The 27,802-nt window shown below is 37.5% G+C and overlaps 1 protein-coding gene across 3 annotated transcripts in view; it reads right to left on the bottom strand.

The window, feature by feature from the left end:
• The window catches only part of AKAP7 (A-kinase anchoring protein 7), a 130,264-nt gene that overhangs the window by 49,160 nt on the left and 53,302 nt on the right, over positions 1 to 27,802 (bottom strand). For all 3 annotated transcript variants that reach the window (XM_059083011.2, XM_067010801.1, XM_059083012.2), the window contains exon 7: positions 12,277 to 12,424. In XM_059083011.2, the coding sequence (XP_058938994.1) occupies positions 12,277 to 12,424 (148 nt within the window). The remainder of the gene's footprint in view (positions 1 to 12,276; positions 12,425 to 27,802) is intronic.

Raw genomic sequence — 27,802 nt, 5'->3', positions numbered from 1 at the left:
ATGGGCTTGAAGCCACCTAGTGTCCCTGTGGTTCAGATGCTGCTAAGTCCAGGGATCCCATGTATACTCAACAATTTCCAGCTAAAAAATGACGTTCTCTTCCCAATAAATTATGCATCATCAAGAAAACTGTTCTCTGAGGTCCCAAGCAGACTTCCCCTCACTTATCAGAACTGGGTCACATGCCACTTCCTAAACTAATCACTGGAAAGAAGAATGGAACCAACCAGGGCGAAAGTGGAGCCCACGTGCCCTAAAGCCACCGCCTCACAGGGAAGGGGCAGCTCTGCCAATCAGGAATCAGGGCGGGAAGAGAATGCGCTCAGAAGAGGCAAAACTCAGAAGAGTTTTATATTTAACTTTTAATAAAAATGTGGTATCTACTGTTTGGTCAATTAAACTTAGAAAAGTTCTTGAAAAGTCTACAGATAATTTTGTATAGCAAAAAAAAAAGATAAAAACCCTAAAAAGTCAATCGATAAAGGGTGGCATACTAATTTTTTAAAAAATCTATCATATATAGATAAATGTATGCCACACTTATCAACTAAATTTCTTACTAAAAATGCATAGTTGGAGCAAAACTGTGAACTCCCTTTCTCTAAACCATATTAGGCTAAGATTGACTTCTTAAGTAAAAGCTTTTGCTTTGATCAGAGCTGCTAGCAATGAAAATATATTTGGCAGCTACGGTTCCCTGGTATGAAATATAAAACATGATAATCAAATGTAGTTTCCTGTACTCATAGCCAGAATCAAAACAAAATATTCCCCTGAATACCCTAGTCAACAGAAGATCAAATAGAGCCCCAATTTCATGAATTGACAAAATGTTGTTCTTCCTGTTAGCTACCGTTAGTGCTTTAGGTATTTTATACAAAACACAGGTAACACTTTATTGTGTTTTTCCCATAGCTCCCCCAAAGAGTCAGTTTTCCATCTTCACCATTATATTTTTATACATAAATTATATATAAATGTGTGTATGCAATATAAAATATTACATAAATACATAAAAGGCACTTGACAGATATATCATATATGTGTATATGTGCATTTTTTTTTTTTTTTTTTTTTTTTTTGCGGTATGCGGGCCTCTCACTGTTGTGGCCTCTCCCGTTGCGGAGCACAGGCTCCGGACGCACAGGCTCAGCAGCCATGGCTCACGGGCTTAGTTGCTCCGCGGCATGTGGGATCTTCCCGGACCAGGGCACGAACCCGTGTCTCCTGCATCGGCAGGCGGATTCTCAACCACTGCGCCACCAGGGAAGCCCGCATTTTTATTTTTGAAATGCACCAATTAATCCATGCCAATCCAGGACAGCATTAGGAATGAGGCAAATTTATAAAAATCTGACTGGGTGTTCCGATGTTAGGAAAGTAAGAATACTGTTGCAATAAGTATTCTAGTTTAACTAGCAGTGCCATTAATCTTAATAACTAACATTTTTATAACTTTATATGTCAGGCACTGTGTTAAGTACTTTTCAAACATGAATAAGCATTAATTAGTTTGGTGAAAAAACATGTTCAGAGGTAAGCAGGCAATGTGACGGGCCAGTCAGCCATACCTTTTGGCAACTTAGGCAGGCTCTCCTAAGACTAATTTCCTATATCTTCACAGCTTCTTTTGACTGCAGACTCTGCCCTCCAATCATTCCATTCATTTATTTTTCTTTTTATCTGGAATTCAATATTTTCTTTCATGTTTTCTAAAATACACTTAAAATCAGAGGCTGTACACATAAATCATAAAATAACACAAATTATCATTGCATCATTCTAGCAGTGATGCTTAATTTGTCACATAGTTAAATTTACCACATAGCACTACCCCTTTAATATGTAAGGTTCTCAAGGCATCTAATATGAATCATAACGTTTGAAACCAGGCCAACAGATGGCTGGATTTTCAAAGTAGCCTGAGCCACAGCTGCCACTCTGTGTTAGCATCAGATTAATAGCTGATATGCCAGTTAAAATACAGTGAGCCATCACTACGATTAATTTGCTCAGTTACTTACCCTGCAACTTCCTCTAACTCAAGCAGATGGAAAGAAACAAGCTGAGAGTTCCAACTACCAGTTGCTTTTCAATTTTATTAGGGGCATAAATAATGAAACTTCACTTTCTTTTTAGAAGACAGGTTCCATCAAGGAAACATTGTAAGAAGAGGACAATTAGATTACAAAAAGGAACAAGACTGGCATTTGAAATATAATATTTTACCACGTCAAAGGTTCCACTTTTCAAGAACACTATGCTTTCTAGGTAGGATGATGTAAGTCCCATTTAAAGCAGGATACTCTTTTTTTTTTTTTTTAAACATCTTTATTTGAGTATAACTGTTTTACAATAGTGTGTTAGTTTCTCCTTTACAACAAAGTGAATCAGTTATACATATACATATGTTCCCATAACTCTTCCCTCTTGTGTCACCCTCCCTCCCACCCTCCCTATCTAAAGCAGGATACTCTTGGTTTTCTTCTTTTAACCCAGCATAGTACACTTATAGGTCCATCTGGGTAATAAATTACATGGTCATTCAATTTGTGTGTCATAGCATAGAGTAAATAATTAAATACCTTGCACTCAGCTCTTATTAAATTACTTGGTAATTAAGTTTTCAAGTAAAAAAAAAATGTACAGTTCTCTTAGGTGATAAACTGTCCTTTCACTTTTCCCTCTTCTAACATGCTTGAGGTAGATTCATCTTACTCAGTCTAACTAGAGATGAAATTTTCTTAATCATCTCCCTGTCAGCCCGTGTAAAAGAAAACAAGACAAAATGTTTTGGTCCTGCCTACCACAAAAGAGGCATTCGTATATTATAGAATATAAATTTCACATAATAATGATTTTTTAATGCATCGTTTCATATAGATATGCTATTGTCAGTCTTGGGTATTTTTCTACTTGTCACATTTTTACCACAGAATGCTTAAATGGAAACTTAAAAGGGATGAACAAAAAAATTAAGGAGAGAGGAATCAACCTAGTTTATATTTTATAGAGAGAGAACTGAGTAGCCATCAAAATTAATTGGTTCAAAGAAAGAGTAGGAAATATTGATCAAAATTAAGTTTGGAATGTTGTTTGAGGATTAAATTTTTTCACAGTTTTCTTGGACACATGAACTAAATCAGGAGTTCTTAAATGTTTTCGCCTCAGGACCCCTTAAAACTCTTAAAACTTATCTACAATCTCTCCCTACCAAGAGCTTTCGTTTATTTGGATTATGTTGTCAATATTTACTACATTAGAAATTAAAACAGAATTTTTAAAATTTATTCATTCCTTTCAAATTATCAATAATAAATCCACTATATGTTATAATTAATGTTTTGTGAAAATACCTATAATTTTTTAGTTAAAATTTTTTCTAGTGAAATGAATGGCATTATTTTTCATTCTCGTAATTTTCTTTAATGTCTGGCTTAATCAGACAGTTTTATCCTCAAATCTGATTCTGCATTCAATCTGTTGCAATATGTTGTTTCATTTGAAGTATAAGAAAAATCCAGCCTCACATAGAAGTATATTTAGAAGAAGGAAGAGAATAATAGCCTTTTCAGATAACTATGGATATTCTTCTTTGATATTACATCAAAACTTGACAAGTTGTAGTTTCTTAAAGTTCAGTTGCAATGTGGAATCTTAAAAGCGTAACAATGAACTTTTCATACTCTTTACAGTCAAATCTTGTGGTCTATATTGACCTTTTAATGGGTCTTTTATCCATGCATGTCTTTGTAACAACACACATCAGTCATTTTAAAAATATTGATTCACTGAGTTACACAGATTCTCCATATTTTGACATATTTCATTACATAACATCAAAAAATTCATTAATATCACACCATCTCCTTAGCTAAGTCTTTATGGATTACCAAGGGGAGCAAGTAAATGTTTGGGGGTGAAAGAAATTTTCAGTATCTTGACGATGATAATGGTTTCACAAGTGCATACATATGTTAAAAACTCATCAAGTTATACACTTCAAACAGGTACAAGTTTCGTGGATAAGTTATACCTCAATAAATTAAAGACAGATAGTGTGATAGATAAACTAGAAAAATGGAGCTCCTTATTCTACCCTGTGTTCTCTATGTTTGCGTATAAAATTTTCCATTAAAAAAAAGTGGGGGAGGGGCTTCCCTGGTGGCGCAGTGGTTAAGAATCCACCTGCCAATGCAGGGGACACGGGTTTGAGCCCTGGTCCGGGAAGATCCCACAGGCTACGGAGCAACTAAGCCCATGTGCCACAACTACTGAGCCTGCTCTCTAGAGCCCACAAGCCACAACTACTGAAGCCCACGTGCCTAGAGCCCGTGCTCCACAACAAAAGAAGCCACGGCAATGAGAAGCCCATGCACCGCAATGAAGAGTAACGCTGCTTGCCGCATCTAGAGAAAGCCTGTGCACAGCAACAAAGACCCAACGCAGCCAAAAATAAATATATAAAATAAATTTTTTTTAAGTGGGGGAAAGTCTTTAAGTTTAGGAATCTGTCAACTCATGGTAATAGATTACAGTTTTCTAAAATTCTTATTATTGCCTGAAAGCTTGAATTTTATCATTAGCAGTAAATCATGTCAGTTGTCCTTGATGTGACAGGTTTATTTATTTTCAAGAAGATGTCTGCCAAACACCCAAGTGTGAAAATGAAAAATGTCCATGGGTCAATTTTCAAGAAAAAATGGTGTTCCATGAAAGAAAGTGGCTATTTTAGCTCGCAACTTAAACAACCACACAGTGCTCTTCCCTGAGTTAATCTCCCACTTCAATATGCAGAGGTGCTTTATGAGCACCTCCCATTTTTGTTACACAAATATTAAAAAGATACATTCTCAAAGGTTGAGATTAAATACAATTAATAATTCTTACTACTCAGCAAGACCATTCTTAGGTGAAATTGGCTTTTTTTTTTTTTTTTGCAACTGCCTTGATTCACACTGGTAACCCACAGTTCTACCCACCACTGCTCTTGCATCATCAGTGCAAATGTTAACCCAGAGGAAAAAGCAAATAATATCTTAGTATTGTTATAAAAATAGTTTTGCCCTCACAGACCCTAAAAGTATCTCAGGGACTGCCAGGGATCCATGGACCAAACTCTGAGAAATAGTGACTAAAGCCATAAGAGTTTAAAGCCCAAAAAAAGTGTAGCCTTAGACTATTAAATCATTCATAAGATAAGCACAATGAAGCACATTTTTACTGGTCATACAGAGTGAAGTAAGGCAGAAAGAGAAAAACAAATACCGTATGCTAACGCATATATATGGAATCTAAAAATAAATGGTTCTGATGAACCTAGTGGCAGGACCGGAATAAAGATGCAGACGTAGAGAAGGGACTTGAGGACACAGGGTCGGGGGAAGGGAAACTGGGACAAAGTGAGAGAGTAGCAGTGACATATATACACTACCAAATGTAAAAGAGATAGCTAGTGGGAAACAGTTGCATAGCACAGGGAGATCAGCTCGGTGCTTTGTGACCACCTAGAGGGGTGGGAGAGGGAGGGTGGGAGAGAGGGAGACGCAAGAGGGAGGAGACATGGGGATATATGTATATGTATAGCTGATTCACTTTGTTATATAGCAGATACTAACAACATTGTAAAGCAATTATACTCCAATAAAGATGTAAAAAAAAAAAAAAAAGTAACTGATTCACGTGAGAAAAAACAGACATTTAAGCACATATCTAATGCCAATACCCTTACCTACTAAGTAAACCTTTAAGTGAGTGTATGATATTTTAGTAACATAAACATTTTCAAATTAAACATTTTAGAAATTTATTAGTTATCACTGATATGACAAAGGCTCAGATTTATGGATTCTAGAAAGCTGAAAGATATTTGTCCTAGCTACGCCTTTCACCCAAGGAAGAAAAACTGTTGCCTTCCTTTTCCCTCCACCCCTTCCTACCCTATCAACCAATGGGTCAATTACATTGACATCATTATCTTCCATAGAGAAGACCCCCCATGCTTACATACCAAACTGGGCGAGATCCAGAGCTTTTGGAGCTCTGCCCTGACCCCTAATGGTAAAGAAGCACTGAAGGTTAGAACACCAAAGTCAAATCTCAGGGTCTCCTTAGAAGTAACCCCCAAAAGTACCTTCCTTTTGGCTGAACCACCACCTACACAGGACCACCAGGAATCACTGGATGGACCATGACAAGGCTTTTAAGACTGACAGGACTGGTCTAAGCTGTCCAGGTCTAAGAGTGATTCTAAAAAAGCGGGGACACCTGGATAGAATAAAGTCATTGACTCAACTCACTTGGAATTCTCCATAGTTATTTCAGCCCATATAGTCTGAGTCTGGTGTCTTGTTGGTCTGACCTATTTGACATTGGCTACAGACTGCTAATACAGCTCTGATGATGCTAACTTACAGACTATGACCCCTCTCCTCTTCTATCACCATATCTGCAGAGGCCTGTTTGTTTCTATTTCAGCTAATGGTTGGCCCAACCCTAACCCTCTCACTGCCTCTGCTCTACAGTACAGAACTAATTGAAGGTCTTATCTTTAGGATCCAATCCTAAGTCATTATTGAGTATTAAACTTCACCCTCTTTTTATCTCACATCTATCTACTCAAGTTTCCTTTATCACTTACTCACTGACTTAGTATATTCAACTGTGCCTATCTTCTTTCCCACCTCCCTTACCAACTCCTCAAACACACAAACCTCCCCTCCGTAGCTTCCTCGGCTAACTAGACTGTAGACTCGGTCACAGTGCCTCCTATCTCTAATGTTACTATTATTCCTATCACTTAATATTATCACTAATATTACCCCCACCCTGCCTCCCAATCTATTGCTTCTCTCCCCCTGTAAAATGTACCTATTGTTCCTGGACAGTGTCCTTTCTCTACTATCCACCTCACCCTATTTATCCAAACTCTACCGCTCCCCATCCCCACTTTCCTAGAAGCTAACGTTATAAGCTTCTTCCACTGTGTCCTATCAAAGCCCACATTGTTAGGGGTGAAGCCCTATTTCTCTACTCCTCCTCCCTCTCCATTTCTCAGATGTAGTCTTAGCTCCCAAGTGACGCTATATCACTCTTAAGGGCTATGTCTTATACTTCTCTGTATCTCACTATACCCAAGAGAAGTGCACCCATTGTACACTTTCAATAACATTCATTAAATTAATGGTGAATAATTATTATTAAACCAAAAAACAGCTGGGGTTCTCAGAAAATCATGTTTGTACCTCTGCTTGCAGAAGCTATAAAGAAGTACATTGGCCTGCAAAATATATATATATATATATATATATATATGCATCTTCTAGACCTTTCCAAATTCCCCACTGCCTCCTCTAAGAGGTATCTGACAGCTGAAAGTAAACTAGCCTCTGCAAGCACTAAACGGCTCATCAATCTTACAAAGGGTGTCATTTAATCAATTACCTTCCCTAAGGAAATATAAATGGAACAGAGTTGCAAGAGAAAAATTAATTCACCCAACTCCAGTAAGTAGCTCACTGAGAACAGCTTTCACCACCCTAGGATATCTGAGCTATAGTTCATTCCTGGATTCACCAGGAAGAACTGGCTTCTCACTTTTTTTTTTTTTGAATTTTAGCTGATTAATGCAGTTAGGTTTATAGAAGTTATACCTCAATATTAGGTAAGCATAATATCAACCACATTTCTTATTATGAAAATTAAAATGTAGTACCTTTTTCTTGCATCTGAACATGTGACTGTTGCCTCCATATCCTACCAAACTCCCCTAACACTCCATATAAAGAAGCATGATGGCAGAAGCTGAAGAGGAAAATGCTCAGCATGGAAATGAAAAGTAGACCCAGGGAACAGCAGCAGCTGCCAGGGGGTCCAAACTCAGATGCCTTCAGGAACCAACCAAGTAGTGCAAGTGAGTTAGGCAAACTGTAGAAGAACAAGAGTCAGGGGATGATGAAAGGCAGCTACTTTCAAGGTGTGCCTACTACCCCACCCAGGAAATCACTGCAAGCAAGAACGTAGAGCACGTGTAGCCACATTTCTGGATTGTTCAAAGGCATCAGAAACCCAGATTTTTTACATAAAATCACCCCCAGATTGGCAAGTAATTAAAATTATAAAAACATTTAAAAACCCTGTGTTAGTTGAGTACAACATGAAAGGCTGCTAGTTTGTGATCTTTGGAACACAAAGTTAAGGTTGGTAGGGTGTAAAAAAAACATTCTAAAAAAATTTCCTAAAACTAAATCTCTATTTCACAACCACTTTTAGTAACTGGATTTCTATGTTAATCCTCTATGTCTGACTACTTAATTAATGATCATACCAGATAGATGAAAAGCTCAAATGCAAAAATAATTTTAACAATCAGAAGAAAATATAAACGAAAATGTATCAAATCTTTGGTTTGAAGATGACTCTAGTCATAATAATTAAAGAAATCACAGAATTTTTTATCTATAGTTTTACAAAAATTAAAAACATTTAATATGAAAAATATCTTGTGACCAAAACTAAATGCAAAATAAAACCTGGAAAAATATTTGAAGTCAATATGGCAAAGGGCTAATTATCTTTATTCTTAACAAAACCACACAAGTTGGTAAGAGACACAAGAAGAATGCACTCCAACTCCTCATGGACAAAGTTGGTTGCTGTTGCCAGTTCCTAACCTAACACAAAGTAGTGTACCCTGTGAGACCAGGACTGAGACATCTGCAAAATCACACATGGGGTTATGAGGGGGAAACATGCACAATTAAATGAGCTCTCAAAAAAATCTTTAAAAGCACCAGAGGAAATCAAGTGCCACAAAAGACCCAACAAATAGTAGAATTCACACCCAAGGAGCCAGATTTTCAAAACACGAATTTTCAAAATTAATTATATTGACATCATCAAAGAAACAAATGAAGGAATAGCATCCATAAAGCAAAGATCAGAACAGGAAAGGATGAAAAAGAATCAACTGGAAATCTTGGAAATGAAGCATATAGTCATTAGTTTGTTTTTTTGTTTTCTTTTTAATGTCCTAAATGATATAAGTGAGACAACTGAAAAGGAAATCAGTGATTTGGAATCCAGTGCTCTCCAAGCATGCACCATTAACAAATTAAGAGATAGGAAATATGTAAATCTAATAAATTCTCTCCCCAGAAAAACCCACATATGTAGCTACATACAAAGTTTTATAAACAATTTCAGAAGGTTCCCAGAGTCCCTGAAGCCTAACTTCTACTCTAGAATTCTGAATACAAAATATCTTAAGATCTGAAATCTGTCTCACTCTTTAATGCATACAACACAATACTGATTCAAAGTTCAGGAAACAGACATTAAATTTGAGTTAGTATCAAATTAAAGAGAAGCCATACCAATGGAAGCCAATTAAATCTGAACAAGAGGGCGGAAGATCTAAATAGACATTTCTCCAAAGAAGGCATACAGATAGCTAAAAAGCATGTGGAAAGATGCTCAACATCACTAATTATTAGAGAAATGCAAATCAAAACTATAATGAGGTATCACCTCACACCGGTCACAATGGCCATCATCAAAAAACCTACAAATAGTAAATGCTGGAGAGGGTGTGAAGAAAGGGAACGCTCATGCACTGCTGGTGGGAATGTAAACTGGTACAGCCACTTTGGAGAACAGTATGGAGGTTCCTTAAAAAACTAAAAATAGAGCTACCACATGATCCAGCAATCCCACTCCTAGACATATATCTGGAGAAAACCATAATTCAAAAGGATACATGCACCCCAATGTTCACTGCAGCACTATTTACAATAGCCAGGACAAGGAAGCAACCTAAATGTCCATCAACAGAGGAATGGATAAAGAAGATGTGGTACATATATACAATGGAATATTACTCAGCCATAAAAAAGGACAAAATAATGTCATCTGCAGCTACATGGATAGACCTAGAGTTTGTCATACTTAGTGAAGCAAGTCAGACAGAGAAAGGCAAATATCATATGATATCATTTATATGTGGAATCTAAAAAAAAAGGGTACAAATGAACTTATCTACAAACAGAAATAGAGTTACAGATATAGAAAACAAACTTATGGTTACCAGGGGGAAAGGGAGGGGTGGGATAAATTGGGAGATTGGGATTGACATATACACATTACTATATATAAAATATATAACTAATAAGAACCTGCTCTATAGCACAGGGAACTCTACTCAGTACTCTGTAATGGCCTACATGGGAAAACAATCTAAAAAAGAGTGGATATATGTAATGTATAACTGATTCACTTTGCTGTACAACTGAAACTAGCACAACATTGCAAATCAACTATACTCCAATAAAAATTTTTTTTTAAAAAGATAATACACAAAAAAAATCTGAACAAGAAATGAAACTTACAAAGAAAGAGTCCTGAATCCTGCCCAGTATTCTCTGTTGCAAAACTCAGGTAAGATCAAGAAAATCAGTAATTATCCATAGCAAATACAAGACTCTAGTGTGTATTAAAACTGGCTAATTATTAAATAGTTATTATCATTTTAGATGCAGATATTACTTTAATGTTCATAAAGGCCAGAGAATATAGATTATGTGTAAATAGGCAAAAACCATTTTTTAAATAATGTTAAAGGATTGATATGGGGATATAAGATCGGTGAAGTCTGAAAGAAGCTAAATTGCTCTGAATTAGAAAAGGGTGAGAGATAAAGAAACCTGAGAGAAAAATCTAGAGAAATTGCCTATAATAAGGGGAATTTTAGAAACCAAGCTGGTAAAGAGCAATAAAAGAAAACTCAGTGAGTGGAACACAGTAATCTGGGCTGACCTGAACAGAGCTGTCTAATGGCAATATAGGAGATCCATGCTGTGAGCTATATAATGCAGCCCCACAATACCTTCAGTAAAATCTACATACTGCTCTTTTTTAAAAAAATGGGAGTGGGAAAGGCAATGAAGCACTGAGTTCTCCTTCAAGGTTGGTCTAAAGTAATTACAGAGAAGATATGGAAAGCTAGCCAAAATCTGTATTATGCAAGAAGCATTTAAATTTGCCTTTTACAATGAACCTAAACAGCAATGTTTGGTCTTCATCAAAACTCTGATGGAAGGCAGCTCTCTTACAGAGATTCTGAAAACACAAAAATCTTCCTTATAGCACACTTGAAATGTTTCAGAACATAAAATTCAAATGACATATTAATTATGTTCTGTTTAAGATAGCTAAGATCTTTGGAAGGTAAAATCATGACTTCTCTGAAGATCTCTAGTGAGAATTTAGAAACAAAATTGTGTCTCTTGAACATTTTTTAAATACTTTAAACTTCAGTGTGACTTCTCTGAAGATCTCTAGTGAGAATTTAGAAACAAAATTGTGCCTCTTGAACATTTTTTTAATACTTTAAACTTCAGTATAAAGATTCTTTCAGGATGTATATCTCCATAGGTTTTCTTCTGACGTGGAGAGAAATTACCTTGGTTGAAGACCTTGAAATATTTAGATACTGGTATTTATCTTCTCTGAGTATTTTCATGTTACTTCAAAAGTATACAAATCAGGTTGTCTTGAAGTTCACAATTTTATAAGAAGACTGCCCAGTTTGAAATTGTATATTTTAATCACAACAGATCAGGCTCCTTTAAAAGACATTCACATTGCAAACAATGAGAAATACCCCTGTTCTGGTTTTTCAGATTCTTCATTTGGTGTACACACTTTGCACTCGGAAACATAATTGTGTATGAACCTGTCTCATCACATGCCATCTCCCTGATATGATGACAGAGCATTTATGTGTGAATCTTTGTTTCCCCTTAAAACATGTTTTTCTTAGGGAAGAAATTAAAGGACAAGTTTTCAGTCTTTGCAGGCCACCTATGCTTTCCCTTCCCAGAGTGAAACTTTCTGGCCTGGCACATTCTCTTCCTAATTAGAAGCAGTGAACACAAAAATGCCTGGTACAGAATGCTGTGGTCACATAGGCCTTCACTGGAGAAAATGCTTTCTTCATATTCACGAAATAAAATTAAACTGAAATGAATTATGAATCAACATTTGAAGACTTCACGATGATTGTGTTTAAAGCACAAAAGTATAAAAACTATAGGTACTAAAATCTGAATTGATAAACATGAATACTAACTATGTTCCACAAAATTTTTAATGTATTATTGTCAAAACATAATATTTAGGAAAATATGTCGTTGAGAAAAACATACACATTTGCCAAAATAAAATGATGCTAAAGAAATCAAAAGCAAAGATAATAAGTAATTTTTAAATGGCACTCACCAATCACAATTGAAGACTCACAGTGATAATAACCATTACTTTGCTTTTTCTTCAGCATGGAGCAAAGATCTATGCGATGTACCATTTCTTCTCCAAATCTGTGACTGATAAATTTTTCATAGAATTTGGGGTCTATTTTTTTCACTCCCTTTAAATAACAAAACAAAATCACATCAATCAATCATTTCACCTAGGCAACCAGTTCACATCTATACCACTTTCTTAGAACCTGATATCACATTTTGACTGCCTATTGGCATCTTAAAATGGATACCACAAAATTGTTGTAGAGTTGTTTTTAAAGTCTCTCTGCCTAGAATGAGTTGTATTTAAAAAAAAAAAAAAATCATTAAAGAGTGTTGAGTTTGAACGTGAAAGCATTCAAATCTTCATATACTTTAAGCTTCAGAAATAATAAAGTGTATCAAGTTGAAATTTGATATACCATGGGAAAAGTAATCATCTCCAACAACAATGGAGCAATGGGTGAATTTTTTAAAGTGATATGGATCTTAACATTTTACAGTGTGTAAAATGTTTTAATAAATGGATGCAATTTTTAAACTTATGTAAAATAAAAATCATCTGAAAGACAAAGGTTATTTGAATTAGAGTAGAGCGGTCAATGGATCTTCCAAGTTTTTCTTTACCTGCCCCTCCTGATTCTCAGTGTACTTTCACAGCAGGAATAGGGCTGGTTGTTGAAAAATTACAGTGGGATGCCCTTGGTAACTTGGTAGTTCCCCCAAATATGGGAAAGAATGTCGTCCCCTCTCTTTACTATACATGGTCTTATACCCATCTCACAGTCCAAAAACACAGTCCATAAGATGAAGATACAGTACTTTACAGGGCAAGTTTACCGCCTGACCATGCGCAAACTTTTTCTTTAAATTTATATATATTTTTACGTTGCCCTGGAAATACCTGTTATTTGTTAAAACTTAGAAAATATAAATAATCTAGAAAAAAAGAAAAGAAAAATCACTCATGACCCTGTTATTTATATAAAATACATTAACCCTGAGGTGCCTATCCTTCAAGTATCCTTTTTACGCATATGTATTATTATCAAATTATATTTATATAAATCTTACTCAAGTGCAATTAGAATACATACTCTCCCTTTTTACTCACAAAAGTTACAAAATAATTTTAAATAGAGATATAAAAACAAAAATATTAAATCGCCCCAAAATACTACTACTACTAAAATTTTACTAGGTATTTTATTTTTCCTATGCACAACATGAGTTATACCATGAGTACTGACAACCAGCTTTTTTTTCAGTTAGTATGTCATATCAATAAATAATATATTGATGTGCATAATATTTTTACATCTCCATAGTATACTCCATTGTATGGAGATTTAATTTATCCATTCAATTCTTCCTTGTTGAACATTTAGGTTGATCTTAACTTTTAATATTATATTTAACGTTTTGTTGGTACATGTTTTTGTTCTATGTCCGAACTGAGCGCCCCATCTTTCCTAACCCCTTCACTCACAGACTTTCTTTCCCACCTCAGTTCGAGTTGATCAGACTGGGAGCCTTGGGGTCATCCTTGATTCTCCTCTTTCCCTCAACGCTACCTCCAATCAAATCCTGTTGGCTCTACCTTCAAAACACACCCAATTCTCACCACTCCCCTGCTACCTCTGTCTGAGCCACCTCTGCTTTTGTCTTTCACCTGGATTATCCCAACAGCCTCCTGTTGCCTCTTCTAAAGCCAGAGTGATTTTATAAAAACATACATCCAGATCAGGTCATCCTCTGGTCAAAATTCTCCAAAAGGTCTCCCTTTCTCTCAAAGGGGGAGCAAAATTGCCAGGGCAGCCTGCAGGCTCCTGTTCCGCCCTCCCTCTACTTCCTGGGCCTCATGCCCCCCACTCTCCCCTTTGACCCTCTCCAGCCTCCCTGACCTCCTTGCTCTTCCGTGAACATGCCAGGCATATCCACCTCACAGCCCCTGTGCTGCCTGTTCCCTCTTCCTGGAATGCTCTTCCCCCAGATATCCCCCTCAATGCCCATCCCCATCTCCTTTAATTCCCTGCTCAAATATTACTTTCTTAATAGGGCTTCACTTAACCATGCCATTTAATTTGTACTCCCCTCACCCAGGGGGAGTACTCCCAGATCCCCTCTATCCTTCTCCCTTTATACATACTTATGTATATTTTTCCATAGCACTTACCATCTTCTAACATACTCTGTAATTTATGTTTATTTTCATTGTCTGTCAGTAGCTGTCTCTCTCCATTAGAATGTGAGCGCCACACAAGGATTTTCATCTGACTATTATTCTCTGAAATATCCCCAGGGCCTAGAACAGTGCTTGACATGGAGCAGTGCTTGATAAATAATTGTCACAGATGCAAAGGAGGATAAAGTTTCAAGAAGAGGATAGTTGACAATATCAAATGCTGTTCATTCAGAGTTCAACAAGAATGAAACTGAATGGATTTCTTTTGATTTGGTGAGTTGAATGCCTTGAGAGACAGAGGAGCCCAATACTGAGGGCCAGTCAGTGCATGAGTTCAAGTCCTGGCTCAGCTGCTTTTCAGCCACGTGACCTTAGTTTTCTCATCTGTAAAATGAGATTAACAATATTACCTACCTGTAAGTGTTACATGCACTAAATGAGTAAATTTATAGAAGTGCTTAAAACAGTGAAATATGGTAAATGTTGTAATATATTGATATATATAATTACCATTAGTGAAAATAATAGGTAAGATTTCAGGGGGAAAAGGTTCCAAGTAAATGGAAACTGACCATTCTTATTTCTCTTTCAAATGCTTTTTCATTTGTGTGTGTTTACTGGGTGGGGGTAGGATGGAGTAAGGGTGTCATTCCCTTTGACCAGACAGAAGATCAGTGATAAGTCAGCAGAAAAATCAGGATCTTCAGTTTTCAAGATACCATTGCCAGCACCGTCTAGCCACTATAATCTCCATTTCAGTTTTGTAAGATGTCATTGTTTAAAGAATAAGAAATAAGGGAAACGTAAGAGCTACTCTAATCTGTTAGGCTAATTAATTTAATTTTAGCAAAAAGTAAGCACCAACTATTTTGCAAGAATTCTCCATACATGACTTCCAACATGAATCTTAAGGAGTTATTTTTTTACCAAAGAGTGAAATGGAATTAATTCTTTAACTCATAATTTATAGAGAGAGCTGTGGTTCAAAGAGGCATGAGGCCTTAGAAGGCACTGAAGTTACATGCCCTGATCAGAAAACATCTTCAATAATAAAGATCTAGAAGATCTTTAAGATTCTATAAGAATCTGCTTTGTCTGATATATACTATCAGCATGATCTTTGTTCTCTGGGGAATTTTTTGTTTGACAATATATTTTGCAGGATTTTTTTTAGGCTCTTTTGTCCCATGGCAATATATTTCTCTTCTAGTAAAATCAATGTGAGTTAGTCTCACCACCCAGCTGCAGCAGGCGGTGTTCTTCCTTCATAATAAAGGACTATCATGCAAAGAAAATAAACAAGTACATCAAAATTGCATGTCTTTAGAGTAAGACTAGGCAGCCTCCTATTTTCTGAAGGGATCCACTGGGTTGTCAAACAAGTCCCAGAGACATCACCCTGGCAAGGTTTTATTTTAAAGCTTAAAAGGCTGGTTTTCAGGTTTTGGACAACAAATTTTTCTTTGCTTCCCTTTTTCACAGCCCAGACCCTTTCCAAGGTACCTTGCCATTTAAAGAAAGATGGAGGTATAATATGTTAGGAAAGCACAAAGAAAAACCACAGAAAAATGGTTAAAGCCAGGAAAATTTGACCTGTAAAGGCTGAGAGAGTTGGGATTATTTCCAACAATATGTAGGGTATCTTCAACAAAACCATGCTAAGGGTGTTGCATTTCTGGAATTCTGAATATGCCTTGTGATTGTCTGGTACTATGTTTGAAAATTACATTTGCCTTGGACCTAACAGAAATGGTATATTTTTTTAAGGCTTCATATTGATAATTGTACCCAATATAACTGACATATCAATTATGCATCATAACACTGAAGGAGAAAATAGGAAGTTAAAGACAGAACATCACACTTTGAAACAATAAATCAGTGGCAAGAAACATCAAACAGAAAAACTTTTCAAGACTATCGTAATTAATCATCAGAAATGACTGAAGTTTTACTTCCCTTTGGCCTAGTTTCAAGTACTGTTTAGGGAGAATTATCAGTGCTGTTCAAAGCCACTTGATAACTTCTGATACAATGGACCATGAAACCCTGAGGAACTTCATTCTTGATTGCAACTTGGCACACAAAGAGCCAATACAGGAAAAATGCCATTGAGAGTGTGATGTGTAGTTTTAGAATCGTCTGATGCCTGCATCTGGTAAGTTATGGAAATTATTTACTCGGGAAGCACTCACCATATCGTTTATATTTAGTTAAATGATGTGTATAATTTAATAGGCACCAAAGAGGGCTCAGTCTTACATTACTATGCATCCAACTCTATTTTCAATATAGGAAGGAAACAGAGCCACAAAATATGAAAATTCACATTAATGTGTGAAAATCATTCAGTTAAGGTTCTGAAAGATAAAATACTTATTATTCATCTTTAGTTTCTACAACAAAGTTATTGAGATCAGAAACACAATGGAATGCCAATTTTGTTAAGAAGGTTAACTTATTTTGTAATAGAAGATAATTTCATATTGTTACTTGTTATCTTATTATAATAATCACAACTTCCATGATGAAAAAATAAACAGCCTGCATATCAAACAAAAAAATTGTGTCCTTCTGAGGTTAAACTTGATATTCCCGGAGCTCTGCTGTTTTCCAGTAGTTTCTTCCTGTCACCCAAGAGCTATGAAAGAAATGTATGTTTCCTGTGATAATGGCATGAAACCAAACTTCACGATGCAAATTAAGAGCCAAACCAAGTTGGCCTGTCATTTTGGGCATCAGCTGATTAAAGAGGAATGATAATCTTTTACAGTCATTTTCGTAAGTGGAAAAAAGTTACATATCTTTAGTGAAACGATATTGGTTAAAAAACTAAAATTATTTTTAAATGATGAACAGTCATCCTAGTGAAAAGTTACATACTGATGATTCAAAGTTATAAAAAGATTATATATTGACAAGGGGCTTCCCTGAAGCAAATCTTACTTTACGATTCTTAATGACTCCATCTCTCAGCAAAACTACATTTTTCACTCTTACTTGTAGTGTTTTATTTCCATCTTTCTCCTGATACACTTGATGACCTCCTTGTTGGCTGCAGTCCTCCCTCACCCCTCTCAGTGGGGAAAATGGAGACACTTCCTATTCAGGCTCAATTCCACCCAAGCCTGTTCTTGACAGGGATGGAAAGAGACGGGGAGTCTTTACCACACAGCTAATGTTCTCTAGAACAGCATGGTGGTTTGAGAGCCAGTGCCCAGCACCCCCAAGTGAGAACTGCCTTGAAGCCTTCCCGTCTCCTCCTGCAGCTCTCAGCCAGCCTGTGGGCCTGGACTCTGCCTCGACCCTCTGTCCAGCAATGCCCATTTCCTACCTGCCTGGGGCCCTGACACCCTCCCTCGTGCCTGTCAGTAACTTCAGAGATGAAAAAGTAACAAGTTATGGAAAATAGAAAAAACAGTTGTACTTTGCTCATTGTTTTGTACCAATCTGAAAAAGATGATGCTTCCTACCATCAGTTTAACAATAATAGAAAAATACTTACATAGTATTTACTATGTACAAGCACTGCTCTAAGAACTTATTAACTTGTTTAATAATTGCAATAACCCTATAAGATTAGTAACATTATTATCCCCAGACAAGGAAACAGTCACAGAGAAATCAGGTCACTTACCGAAGGACACACAGCTAGTAAGAAGTAGAGCTTGGATTCAGATTCAGGATAAGTGGAGAACACAGATAAATTGAAAAGAACAGAATGAGAATATTCAAGCTCTTTCACTATTTAAAATACTAAAATTCTAAGAATTTTAATCATTCTTAAGATATAATCATATATACTATATTTCTAAAACCAATGTGAAAATTAGTTTGAGAATCTCTAGCATCTAAAATACCTGCATTTAATATGTGCATTAGTATTAATAAAGTGATAATTATATGTCTATAGTAAATGAATTTCATAAAGGGAGATGAGAAAGAATTCATAGATGCTACTTCCACATAGTAAAAATTACCCAAATAATCCAGCCTATAAAAAGAACTTCTTATACTGCAAATATGCAAATAATCAACTAAAATACTGGCAGAGATTATCTGCGTTTTTTAAACCAACTGTTTATTTGAGTATCCAGTATTTCTCAATTCTTCATTTTATCTTATGCTGGAGCATCCATGCATCTCATTTTATGAGGCTTTTGAAAAGCCCCATAAGGCTTTTGAAAGAGGTCATCCTCTTAATCCCTCTATTTATATACTTGCTTTTAGCACTACTGTTTTGTTTAATCTTGAGGCATTAGAGAAAGAAAAAGTAGAAACTCTTTACCCTAGCACTATATCTAACATTTACAATATTGCACCTTTCAGCAAATAATAAGTAGAAACAAAGCTGCTAGAGCTATATTTTTAATCTATTATTGACACCTCCTTCTCCCTGTCCTAACACTGAGAAGAGCTGGATGCTTCTTGAGGTTATCAAGGGACAAGGAAAGCTGTCAGAGAGGGCAGGTGATAAGACAACTCCCGGTAGCAGAAGCCACTTCACAAAAAGCACCAAGAGAATACGCTGTATTGTTTCCTGGACCTGGAGTTTCCTCCCATGGCCTCAGAAAGAACAGAGGAAGAAACATGAATTTGGTCCACAAACATGTAGCTCATTTATACTGACTAACGACATGTTAACTGGGAGAGAACATGTTGATGGCAACCAGGAAGTTCTCAAGGCCGCAGACTCAATGCAGCAAGCACAGGGATGTTTCAATACCTTTATTTACAACACAGACTGTTCCCATAAAAGCTCATTCTTTGTCTACTTAGCAAACCGCAATTCCTCCTCAAGCTTTCTCCAAGTATAGCGTAAGAAATCAGATGCTGTCTGGCCATATAACTGTTTATGATATTTGTGTGTGGCTTTTCTCATTCCAGTGAAACAAAGAGCCTCATAACTCAGGCATCCAAGAATGCTTCCTTGATCGCCCAATCTCAGCTGGACCCTCAACTCCCCTTGATCAAACTCCAGCTGAGTTCTTGGCTCAGCGTAGCCTGTGGTCACTCAAGTGTAAACAAACTACAGCCTGCTCCTCCCCATCACATCGATTTTCTTAATATTTTGCTTTTTGGAGCAAATAAGGACATGTTCTCCTGAATTCACCCACTTAACCATTTATTTCTATCAACTAAAGATAAAACATAAAACATCCCCCACCTCACCAAATCTCTCCCCAAATACGAGCTATACACCTAACTTAAATCTGTTTTCCTCCTTCATTGCAACAGCTTTCCCTTCTAATCAATAGTTCTCTCCACATTAAGTAATGCCAGCAAGCCACTGATGCAAAAAATTCTGAGGATCTCAACAATGAAAGAGGACAGTGAAGCGTTCTGCAGAAGCCCATTCAGAAATAAGTTCATAGAAAAATACTAACAAACAATTTTAACTCGGCCTATAACATTGGCCTATATACCGCAACATACTTATACTGTGGTTGAATCCGTTCTGCTTTTACAGCCTAGAGGTCAGAAGCATGGAACCATTCATGTAAACTGGTTGGATTATCCACAGACAGAATTTCAGACCAAACTATAGCCTCAGATTCAACCTAAATGAGACTTGAATACCTAGAAAGTGTAGCAGGGACTGTACACTAACAAAATATTTTAAATGCATCCATAGACATCACTAAGTACAGCACTTAATGCTAAGCAAGAAACACCTAGAGCGTTTTTGTACCTCATTCAGCTCCTATGCATCTAGTACTTTCTTCTATTCCCACTTTCTTATGAATTAATCAATTTCCTTGACTCCCCTCCATCAACATTCTTCCTTCCTCCCTCCCTTCATTCTCAGAGAACATCTTACTTCCCCTAACTCATCCTCTTTCAATTGCCTGGGCATATTCCCTGCACACCACTTAGGACAAAGCCCCTTCCTAACAGGAAGGCATCCCAACAAGAACTACGCTAAGGAATGGGAAAGAAAGAATGACTCACACTGAGTGTGCTACAGGGTAGGAAGTGGTGCATGCAAGGAAGGTGCTCACCAATACAAGCCTTTTCACTTACTTGGTTGGAAACGTTCCCTGGATATCATATTAGATAAAAGGAGATGTAGGGGGGAAAAAAACCCACAATGATTGGATATAGAACAGTCATTAAACATATATCCTGGGAATCACATGTAGCCCTTAAACCAATTTCAAAATGAATATTTCTGGGCTTCCCTGGTGGCGCAGTGGTTGAGAATCCGCCTGCCGATGCAGGAGACATGGGTTCGTGCCCGGGTCCGGGAAGATCCCACATGCCGCGGAGCAACTAAGCCCGTGAGCCATGGCCGCTGAGCCTGCGCGTCCAGAGCCTGTGCTCCGCAACGGGAGAGGCCACAACAGTGAGAGGCCCGCGTACCGCAAAAAAAAAAAAAAAAAAAAAAAAAAAAAAAGAATATTTCTCTCCAGGTAGAGCCAGAAATGTAATCATAGATTTTCTTTTTCAGTGTGACACAGATTGCTATGAAAAATAACTTTATATATAACATGCAATTGGAATCTTTCTTTTGACCACATTTCAAACTTAATCTAGCATTTAATTGTGAAATCACCCTTTGGTGTCCTCTTGAAATACAAAATTAAAAGGATTACATAGTTTTTCTACCGGACTCATAGTCAGCATAATATATGAATATTCAATTACATACTGCTTCCCAAAATGTACAGTAAAAAAAAAAAAAAAAAAAAAAGATAACACACCAGCCAGTAATTTTTAGAGATTTTAAAAATTAAGAATCTCTTCAAAATTTCAGAAGCACTTCCAGACTAATAAAGTTAGCAGCAGGTTTAGTAGGCAAAAAAATAAATAAAAATAAAAATAGAAGAGTTAACAAGAAGCAAGGAATCTTAGGATGATAGTATGCCAAAGATGGTATACACTGGCATATTCCATTTGCTCTTCTGCTCTACCCAGTACATGCATCACCCAGGAAAGCTGGACCAGCAAAACCTGACACCATCCCCTGCACATCTACCTCATCCCTACTTTGTACAATTCAGGCACATGCCAGTAGGGATATGTGTGATAGAAAGTTACAAATCTGTTGGGAGGTATGTTTGACATGATTTCCCTATCAATTCAGCTAATTCCCAGGTGATCACTGCCCCCACTTGATTCCTTTGAAGTAAGTTCCAGAAATATTTGCACTGGAAGTTCAAGAGCACAAAGTCCTCTGTTTACCATTCTCTGATTATCGGGATAGGTCAGGGAGGGTGAGGGGCAAGATGGAATCCAAAGGGACCAAGTCATGAAAAACAGAATGGGTATGAATAGGAAGAGGACGCTGCTAAAGGTGCAGGGCCACTAGAGAAAGTCACAGAACATTCTCCCAGGTAATGGCTGATTAAGATCCCACAGTAGTGGGCTTCCCTGGTGGTACAGTGGTTGGGAATCTGCCTGCCAATGCAGGGGACATGGGTTCGAGCCCCGGTCCGGGAAGATCCCGCACGCCACAGAGCGACTAGGCCTGTGCGCCACAACTGCTGAGCCTGCGCTCTAGAGCCTGCGAGCCACAACTACTGAGCCTGCGTGCCATAACTACTGAAGCCCGTGCACCTAGAGCCTGTGCTCTGCAACAAGAGAAGCCACCACAATTAGAAGCCCGAGCACCACAACTAAGAGCAGCCCCCGCTCACCGCAACTAGAGAAAGCCCACGCACAGCAACGAAGACCCAACATGGCCAAAAATAAATAAATCAATTAATTAGGAAAAAAAGAAAAAGATCCCACAGTAGTGCTGAAGACAAATGTGAAATCACTCTGAAAGAAATGTTCTGGTCTGAATAATGTTATGTAACAAATTGTTGTAGTCAAATTCAGCTGTGGGCAAGGCCGCAGCCAAGGAAGGGAGAAAAGTACTTTCATACTCTGGCCATCAGCTTGAGGGCAGTGTAAAGACACAGTTGTACTTAGAAGGCCTTAAAGATGGGTCTCCAAAATGGTATCACAACGTTTACTAACAATTAAAAATGCTGCTATCAGGTAGGTTATACAGAAAGAACACTTACTGCAGGAACCAAGCTGGAATACCTCTAGTTAAGGGTGGCTAATCCCTCAGGCAATATGAGCTAGATTTGTTGGGTCTTAACTACAGTTAATGTGAAGTTTTTCCCTGGCAAAGAGACCAATAACATTTTTTTTCTTTAATTTACAGGAGTAATCAATTAGAAGAACTGAGCAATTTAAAATTATTCTATTTTTAAGGTACCTCTCCTTGGGAGAATAAGATTCGAATGAATGGTCAAAATAAATCAGCTCATACTTAGGAATGGAAATATAATTCCAACGTAAACTAGTTATAGTTTTGGACTGCAACCTTACCTTACCCTCAAATCTAAATGGGGCTTGCAAGAAAAATACAGCTTTACCTTCTTTTATTTTGCAGTTAATTATAGTTAACAAGAGGTGACTGGCCAGTGAGCTTGGGCACTCTTTGCAGTGGTAGAGAAAACCTCATTGCCATTCAAATAATTTTAACTGGTTTCCTTCTATGTGACTATTCACGTGGGTTGGAAATTAGCTGTTACCTATTAAACAAGCTAATTTTACAGCAAAACCATTTTGAAATAAAGTTTACATTTTCTTGATCATATGTTCCATTTTGCCTTTAACCATAATCAACCCACTAGGGGGCTTGCCAGTTTCGTACAAGATCATTATGCTGCATTCTGTCCTTGACTAGAAAAATGAAATCTAGAGAGATCTCAAAATGTCTAAAAATGACTTGTTGAGGGGCTTCCCTGGTGGCGCAGTGGCTAAGAATCTGCCTGCCAATGCAGGGGACACGGGTTCGAGCCCTGGTCTGGGAAGATCCCACATGCCGCGGAGCAACTAAGCCCGTGAGCCACAACTACTGAGCCTGTGCTCCAGGAGCCTGTGCTCCACAACAAGAGAGGCCGTGATAGTGAGAGGCCCGCACACCGTGATGAAGAGTGGTCCCCGCTCGCCGCAACTGGAGAAAGCCCTTGCACAGAAACGAAGACCCAACACAGCCAAAAATAAATATAAATAAATAAATTTTTTTTTTTTAAAAAAAAGACTTGTTGAGAAAAAAATTTTCCCATCACTAATGGTAATAGTTGAGACAGAGAGAACATTTATATTTGAATACGGTTAAGGCAAACCCATGCAATTCTAATTACCCTGAATACTTCATTATTGCATCTTTTAATGCCAGCTCTAAAACTGTTTCTTAAATTACACTTAAATCAGAATTTTGCCTGTGGATACAACTGCTAGAAAATAAACAAACACGTCCACAGAATCTGTATGTTTGAAGCAAAAGTAACATTTAAGCCTGAGTTAGCACGATCAGCATTTCCTAAACCACGTGCTGCCGAACACCAGTGCTACAACACAATGGATGAAAAAAGGCCACGCTGATCAACTACATCTGGAAAACGATGCTGAAGTAGAATGTATAACTGTTCAAAATATTCACTGCCCTTCTGGGGGGTCCTTTTCTACACACGGTTATACCTCCTGCTCTGCTGAACTCAGAAGGGACCACATGACCTACTTTGGCCAATAAGATGTGAATAGGAATGACGTGTGTCACTTCTTAGCAGAAGCTTTCAGCTTGCGAATCACCACCTCTTTTCCTTCTGCCAAAGTCCTAAATGGAAGCTGCTCGGCCAAAACCCTGAATAAAGACAACATGGACAGGAGCCACAGATGACCCGTGTCCAGAGGCAAAAACTAAACCTTTGTTGCTGTAAGCCCTTAAGATTCACTCTAAACATTCACATTTCAGAGACCCTAAGAAGTCCTGAAATAATGACCCAGATTAACTTTATTTAACCCATCACTGCTAGCACACATTTGATCACAGAATCGTTACCTCACATAAAATCCTGAGAAATGTTCTGAGAGAACATTTTCAGGAAATGTCAATGAAGATACTTACTTCAAATCTCCATTCCACTTTGCACAGACTTATGATTAGGTTGACTGTGTCATTTCTTCTAGGGTTTTCAAATTTTTCAAAATCTCTAGCAGAATAAGGGTCAACCAGGAGCCATTTTGGTATTCTGACATTAATCAATTCCCAGAATTCTTCCTTAAAACTAATTTCACTTTCTGCTTATTATTTTCTATGTTTTTCACTATTCAAAGATGTATAAATTACTGAAAGGTTACAAATGAACACTTCGTCTACCTTTGTAGATATCATTTCCAATTTTTAAACAATTATAAGCATACTCAGTTTTTTTCAATATATGGAAACAGACAACAGAACAGCATGAAGTTGAAAAATGCATTCAAGACAAAACTGAAGTCAGTTGCTAGAGACAGTGCTCGGACACACAACAGATGACACAGTTGACTGATAGCACCTAGAATCTCAGAAGAAAGTACAATTCCATCTCACAGCAGATTTCACTGAATTTTTAGTTTAAAAAAAACAAAACCACATTAAAACAAAATGTGTGAGTTTTAACTAAGAAAAATCCAAAGAGAATTCCATACTATATAGCCTTAAATCTAAGTGCACCTGATAGTATGAAAAGAGGCTCAAAAACAGCTAAAGATTGTGATTAAGTCATTTGGCGTTGGGAGATTCGGGAATAGGTTGCTGAAACAATCCGCTTTATTTTGTACCAAGGATATTTCTAAGGCCAGCTTTTGTCTGGAATAATAAAGGTTCGCTGATACTAAGGGCACCCAGAGTGCCTCCTTTCAGGGAAGGAGAGAAGACAGTGGCAGTGCAGTCTGGCAGGGCCTCTTTCTGCTACAGAAGAGGAATTCTTCACAATAAGGGTTCCTGTGAAAGTGACCTGCTCAGCCTCTCTAATACCCGCCCTGAAGACACTCCCCTCCCTTTCTGAAGGTGGTACCTGCCAAGACTCAAGCCCTCTGGTCCCCTTTTGACATTTTCCGTGCCTCCTTACAGCGGAGCACTCACCCACTGGGAGTGAGAAATCTGTGGGTGGTTTCTGAGCTCTCTCACCGATAGGCCTGCTCCTCCCTGCACAGCCTTTCCCACCCAGAAGCAGCTTCTCACACCAAGTCCTGCCGGTCCCAGCTGCTTCCTGGCCACACCTGCACATGATTTGGCATTTATAGATTTCTCTATCTCCCAGTTTCACTAAAAATGTAGTCTGTGATATGTTCCCAATTGTCTTTACTGTTCTGTAGGTTTTCCAGGAGGAGAGAGAGCAAGATTGCCACCATACTCCTACCAGTACTTAAAGACTTTTCCCCTGTTTCTCATTTTCCTTCCATGCATACAAGAAAGCTAATCTACAATCTAAAAAAAAATTCTCCACGTCAAGCCAAATTAGCCTATTTGGTCGTAATGCTTACCTCATAAGACATGTCAGAAGAGCCCAGGAATCAAGAGCCATTAAGACCAAGCTCCTCCTTTCACTATGAGTACAGAGGTCAAGAAAGGTAATGAGATTTTGTCCAGGGCTAACCAACAGAGATAAAACAAGAAAACTCAAGCTCCTTCCAATGTATTACAGAGACTCCTTTGAGAAGGAATAGTCAGTACTCCTGAGTTTTTCAAATGGTTTATAAAGGCCCATTATCACGCAGACCCAGGAACAAGCATGGCAGCCAAATTGCACCAGGCCAGTTATCAAAATCCCGAGAAAACGTGCTACCTGATAGATAAATGAATAAATAATAATTGGTTGTAGCTAAGGAAAGATGACAGCAGAGAGTCCTCGTTGGGGGAGGATGTAGAAGAAAGTTGGAATTTGGCCAATTTTTAATTACAATCTTGGTCCTGTATATCCAATCACCAAATAACTCAGGGACTGAGTTTTCCTTTTACTTGTACCGTCAGAACAGAATTTTCAAACACACTCTTCTTTTCCACTACCCATTTCCACTCCCACTGATACCTGCCATATATCTTCATCCCTAATTCTCCTAACCTCATCATCATATGGCCCAATAACCACCCCTCTGCCCTTGCTATGCGCACATCGAATTCTGCACTCAAAACAAACCAGTCTAAGTGACAATGGGAGCGAACAATTTCAAAGATCATTTATTTCATTCTAAAGTTCTCTCACTGACTCTGTGAAAAGCTTCTATAAGGAAGTGCCAATTAATAACCTACAGCTTTGATTTTAAGTGCTACATTAGTAATTTGAAAGAGTCATAACTCAGGAAAGATATCTAAGAAGCCCAGAAAAGAATTCATGCTTAAAAACAAATGATCTATCCATGAACAGACTGCATTTATTTCTTGAGGAATCTGGATCTGCATTAAGATGCATGTTTGATTTGAAACTGGTCTTCTTCTGCCACCAAGTGTTAGCACACACTTCTAACTAACCAGTTTCTGCAATGTTCAAATCACAGAAATACAACGTCACTCAATGTGAAAAATAAAATCCAAAAGAAGGCACTGTAAAAAAAAGCACTGACCTAAACAAGTAGTAGTCTAACCACGTGAAACAAATACACTTTAAAGAAATTATACAAATAAATAAATTTTAGCTACTCTTTCAGAGACAAAGCAATTTAATAAGATTTTCTGAGGCTTCATTCATTTGATTTAAAAAACTACAACTTTGAAAACACGGTGATAATCAAAAGAGCTTTACAATACACAAAACTACTTTCAAGGGAATTCCCTGGTGGTCCAGTGGTTAGGACTCCATGCCTTCACAGCTGAGGGCGTGGGTTGAATCCCTGGTCAAGGAACTAAGATCCCATAAGCCACATGGCACAGCCCAAAAAAGAAATAAACTACTTTTAATACTCTCTTACGTGATATATCCCACTAAAATTTTATGAAACTAAGAAGATGTAAAATTAACACATTGCCTAAATGCCTCCTGGTGTTAGAAAAATATATAATTATCCAAAAAAGTCTTATGTTTCCCAGAATCTCAGAGAACTTAGTTCTCTAGCTTGGGAACCAGAATACTATGCTGTAGCAGAGGAAGTTCCATATTGAGAAATTTGAAGGAGAGTTTCTATATATGTTGGTAGTGTATAGGAAAAGGTCAGGAGGATATACTAGTAGTGGTACCTAAGAGAAAAAAATTATATTGGGAGGAAGGGAGTGGGAGATTGGTGATGAGGGAAAAAAATGTATCTTTCACTCTGTAGGTTTGTATGTATCAATATTTGGATTTTTTTACAGTGAGCATATATTCATCTAGCACTTCTGTAATTAAAATAACTTTTAAAATAACAAGTACTTGAAATGAGACAAACTTCCTAATATGAGTGAAAAAAAGTATTCCATACCCCTCTCTCTCCCCTCCCCCTTTTATTTCATTATCAATCTTAAGTAAACTGAATGCTGGTAATACATTCCACTATTGACTTTATCAATGGTCTGTCTCAC

This window comes from Kogia breviceps, chromosome 13, assembly GCF_026419965.1.
Source record: "Kogia breviceps isolate mKogBre1 chromosome 13, mKogBre1 haplotype 1, whole genome shotgun sequence".
NCBI lineage: Eukaryota > Metazoa > Chordata > Mammalia > Artiodactyla > Physeteridae > Kogia > Kogia breviceps.
This window is presented reverse-complemented; position numbering and strand designations above follow the sequence as displayed.